The following is a 5,135-nucleotide window of genomic DNA, read 5'->3' on the forward strand; positions in this document are numbered from 1 at the left end:
TAAAAATGTCATTCATATCAATTCATGCATCACCTAATTTCATCGTAACATATAGGCCTGGCCTACAGAAAAGAACATTTATGTTTAATCTATCTAATAGTGTGTTGATCATACTATACAATGATTTATAGCTCATAAAGAGCATATTAAATCGCAATCGCAATATTGGTAAAAAAAATCGCAATTAGATTATTTTCCAAAATCGTTCAGCCCTAGTAGCAGTATATTGGATCCGATCGGCTCTTAAAGTGACAGCAGTCTAATATTCCTGCTGTCTGTCATTCATGTTAATCAAACAACAAAAGAGAGAAAATCTCTCACTGCTCTTGACTAAATCACTTTTGTATTTTTAATAAGAAATAGCCTACATATTTAGTTTACATAGTAAAGAATATGCAGTGTTTTTATACATTTAATTACTTAATACAATGTATGTAGCATTTCTAATTTATTTGTTCTACTGTAGTTTTTTTGTTCTATTGCTTGTAATTAGTTTATTCTTTTTTTAAATCGCTGACTGTTTGCTTGTCTTCATTGAGCTTGAGTTTCTTTGTCTTTTTATTTATTTATTTTTTTATTTTATTTAGGCTCATATTAGTTTTTTTGTGATATTGATACTGGTGCCAAAAGTTATGAAATTTCTATGGTATCAAAAATTTTGATATCAAAAAGACCTTATTTAAAGCAAAAATAACTATACAGTGATATATATTGTTGCCATGGAAAAAAATTACTCATTTTGGTCATATCGCTCACCCCTATACTTTACATTTTGGTAATTTCACAAATTACCTACCTATTTGGTTATCCGGGTATTTCACTCATACGGATTAATTCCCATACTGTACATACTATATACTGCAGAAGTAATAGGAGTAATATGCGATTCTAAATATTCCAGCATTTAAAGAGACGGTGTATCTTAATCAATGTGTTTTTAGCCATTGCTCATGTTTGCTTCTATCTGCCTCTCAGTGACATAAAGAAAGAGCGACCTCCAACGCCAGATGATGTCATTGTTCTGTCGGACAATGAGCCCTCTAGTCCTTGTATGAATGGGGTCAGCTACAGTTTTAAGAAGACGGATACTGAGATGCTTATGGTAATGTGATTTCTCAGGACATTATATCTACAGATCATTTGCACTTGATATAACAACGCATCAGATCTCCTGTTCACTTACTAACGTGACTTTTTTTTTTTTTTTGTCCATGTCATGTGCAGAAGAGCAGCCCGGCTGAACGTGAGCGCATCATCAGACAGCTGCAGGAAGAACTGCGTCTACAGGAGGCCAAACTCGTCCTGCTGAAGAAACTCCGACAGAGTCAGACCCAAAAAGATGTTGTGCAAAAGGTAAAAAAACATAACAGTCAGGATACAATAAAGATGCTTGAAGTTCAATCTGACCTGGCACTGACCTCTTCTGTTTTGCAGTCAACCAATTCTGTGGCTGCTCCGCCACCTCTCGTCAGGGGCAGCATCTCGTCCACTAAAGGACCCCTACAGGTCAGTGTAAATGTGTCAAACTATGCTAAACATTTCAAACAGTAGTACACTACAATGCACATGACCTCACGATGGTGCATGTTCAAATCAACATGTGTCCAGTAGTCAATATTATGTCAATGTCAATATTAGAGATAATGAATAAAGAAACACAATATGATTATTATTAGAAAAATATTGTTAATAATAAACAGAAAATGATGATTAAAATAATGATTTGTATTATTTTTGTTATTAGATAGATAGATAGATAGATATAGATAGATAGATAACGAAAATATTTAGCATTTTTAATCCAGTTTTGTGTGATAGCCTTTGTTATAAACTAATTAAAAAAATGTATTATTATTATTATTATAAATAATAATAATAGAAATAGATAGATATAGATAGATAGATAACGAAAATATTTAGCATTTTTAATCCAGTTTTGTGTGATAGCCTTTGTTATAAACTAATTTAAAAAATGTATTATTATTATTATTATTATAAATAATAATAATAGAAATAGATAGATATAGATAGATAGATAACGAAAATATTTAGCATTTTTAATCCAGTTTTGTGTGATAGCCTTTGTTATAAACTAATTTAAAAAATGTATTATTATTATTATTATTATAAATAATAATAATAGAAATAGATAGATATATAGATAGATAGATAACGAAAATATTTAGCATTTTTAATCCAGTTTTGTGTGATAGCCTTTGTTATAAACTAATTTAAAAAATGTATTATTATTATTATTATAAATAATAATAATAGAAATAGTAGTACTGGTACTACTACTACTACTACTATTATTATTAGATAAAATTATTAAGATAGTATTTTGCATCTTTAATCCAGTTTTGTGTAATATCCTTTGGTGTTATGAATAATAAAAAAAAATGAAATCATTATTGTTATTAATAGTATTATTGGTATTGCTTCTACTACTACTACTACTAATGCTACTGTGATTATAAAGATAACATTTTGCATAATAATGAATAAAGAAATTAAAATAACAATAAAAATAATAATTATTATTATTAGTAGTAGTAGTAGTAGTAGTAATATTATTATGAGTTTTAATCCAGTTTTGTGTAAAAAAAAAAAACCCTTTGCAAATAAACAAATATAAATAAATAAAAACAAAAAATTAAGAAATTTAAAAATATATTATTATTATAAAATAACTAAATTGTTAGCAATTTTAATCTAATTAAATGTTGTATAAAACCTTTTAGTAAAATATTACATTATAAAATCCTGTAGTGTTACATTGTTTTTTTTATTATTATTACTACTACTACTACAACTGTTACTACAACTACTATGAGATAAAATAATAAAGAAAATAATAGGCATTTTTAATTTAGCTTGGTGTGAAAACCCTTGGTAGTATAATCAAATAAAAAATCTGAAATGAATAAAAAAAAAATATATTATTCAGGGTCAGTGCCGTTCTGTCCATTGCATGTTCCTGCAATGGTCTCAACGTGTTTCTAAAAGCTGAACTGTGAAGAGCTATTAAAACTTAAATACATGTTTTGTTTTCAGGTCTCCAACCGAAACTCAGGGACAGTCATTCCTCCTCCTCTGGTTCGAGGTGGAGCGCAGGTCTCCAAGCACGGCTCCCATAATACCGTAGTCATGCCACCCTTAGTCAGAGGCTCCCAGGTATGTACTGCTGTGGCTTGAAACTCTAAAACTCTAAAAGAATTTTACTTTTTATACAAATCCTTTTTCTCTGATGTTTGTGTGTTACAGCCCATCACTGTGACCCCGCAGCAGATTGCGACCCTACGGCAGCAGCAACAACACTCGGGGACTGGTCCCCCTCCTCTGCTGCTGGGCGCACGCACCTCTGTACAGGTGCAGGGCCAGAGGATCATTCAGCAGGGCCTGATCCGTGTGGCCAATGTAGCCACTGCAAACGTTCTGATCTCACAGGTCACTGTCATTTGCTTGTTATATACCATGTTATGTTTTTAGATATATACAATGGTTATCGCAATAATATTAGTTGATGCAGTAAAAGTATTTATAATGCTAAATGTTTAAAAATAACATTATATATAAAAATTACATTTATATATAAATATTTTATATTATACAGGTTTTTTATAATGTATTTATACAATTAAAGCTACTATAACTTATCTTTTAAAGTTATAAATAAACAAATGCATATTAAAATACATTGTTGTAATTTTTATAACTTGCTATACATGTCATAATATTATATTTATATTATTAAAAACCTAACTACTAACTTACGTTAACCACTATAAACAAGTTTTGAATACTTTTTGCTATTTTAGTTTTCAAATTGTATTATTAATAATACTTAATAATAAGTAGTTATACACTTTGACATCATTCCATTTATAGTATTAGTAACTTTTTTGTAATCACCGTCTTATATTATTAGGTGTGTGAGGTGTGAATTGGACAATCTTAAATTGTCAACCCTATTGCCATCATAACTATTGATTATTGTAATTCTGTACTATTTGACTCCTCAAAAACCATCATATGACATTATCATTTCAACTGTTCATGGACAAGTATTTGTCTCCTTTTTATCACTAATTTTCAACCCTGTTACCATCATAACTGTTGATTTAAAAAAAAAAAGAACTATAGCATTATCAGTTTTAGGGCTGTCAAAATGGCTGAAAAACTAAATTCGAATTTTTTTACTTAAATATTATCAATATTCGAATTATATTTGAATTTAAAAGGCATAATTTCAGTTGGGGGGAAAAAAGCTTTTGGCTTCTCACCCGAGGCCACAAGAGGGCGCATCGAGCAAAATATTATGCGCGTTTCTTCAAAGCATAATAAAATAACTCGACTATCTTTGAAAAAATTGCATAATGTTTAAAATAATGTTTATAAACCTTATATAATTAATAAAGTTGCTTAAACAATTAGAAACAAAACAGCATCATGCATGTATTGTGTATAGTTTAATACAAAGGACCAAAAACCAATCACAAAGAGTACTTTCTTCATTTAAAAACTTGAGATGCAGTGGGATGGGGAAAACCGCCATAAAGTCTTGAGACATGTTTTTTAAAAGTTGAACTTACATTAATTTTACATTGCTTTCTAAACATGCCGCTCTCTGCGAGACGTGAGTGCAACGGTGATAGATGTCCCTCTAGAAAAATGCGATAAATATGCGTTCTGTGTGAACGACTTGGTTTCAGTTTTTGTGTAAACAACATCTTCCCCGCATTGATGTTCTCTTTTTCTGCAATATTTTGAATGAACAACGTAGCAGCGCCGCATCTAGTGGCTTCAACTGAATAGGCTAACAAAAACATTATAATGCAACATCTTGTAAGACACTTACATCGTCATCGCATCTCGTGCGCCACTGATAAAGCCCCGTTCACACTAGCAGCGACTTTTGTCGTTTGGAGAACGATCACATGAGCTCTACCGTCTTCTTTCCTATTTGCTGTCGCTCCCGAAAGTCGCTGTTCATTTGCATAAAGTTGAAGGATTCTGAACTTTTGTCGCGTCGCTGGACACGCCCCATCCGGTCGCCAACGGTCGCTGTCGCTTGCTATCGCTCGTGTCGCCGGAAATCGCCAGCTCTCCATTGAAATGAATGGGATTGTGTCGCT

At 31.3% G+C, this 5,135-nt stretch overlaps 1 protein-coding gene across 5 annotated transcripts in view; it reads left to right on the forward strand.

Annotated features, from left to right (window-relative positions):
- Nucleotides 1-5,135, forward strand: part of LOC107728574 (transcriptional repressor p66-alpha-like) — a 47,944-nt gene that overhangs the window by 31,847 nt on the left and 10,962 nt on the right. For all 5 annotated transcript variants that reach the window (XM_016538798.1, XM_016538794.1, XM_016538797.1 and 2 more), the window contains exons 3-7: nucleotides 976-1,102; nucleotides 1,225-1,353; nucleotides 1,435-1,506; nucleotides 3,055-3,174; nucleotides 3,265-3,447. In XM_016538798.1, coding sequence (XP_016394284.1) covers nucleotides 976-1,102; nucleotides 1,225-1,353; nucleotides 1,435-1,506; nucleotides 3,055-3,174; nucleotides 3,265-3,447 — 631 coding nt within the window. The remainder of the gene's footprint in view (nucleotides 1-975; nucleotides 1,103-1,224; nucleotides 1,354-1,434; nucleotides 1,507-3,054; nucleotides 3,175-3,264; nucleotides 3,448-5,135) is intronic.

This window comes from Sinocyclocheilus rhinocerous, unplaced genomic scaffold (assembly GCF_001515625.1).
Source record: "Sinocyclocheilus rhinocerous isolate Xijiao unplaced genomic scaffold, SAMN03320098_v1.1 scaffold1238, whole genome shotgun sequence".
Classification (NCBI taxonomy): Eukaryota; Metazoa; Chordata; class Actinopteri; order Cypriniformes; family Cyprinidae; genus Sinocyclocheilus; species Sinocyclocheilus rhinocerous.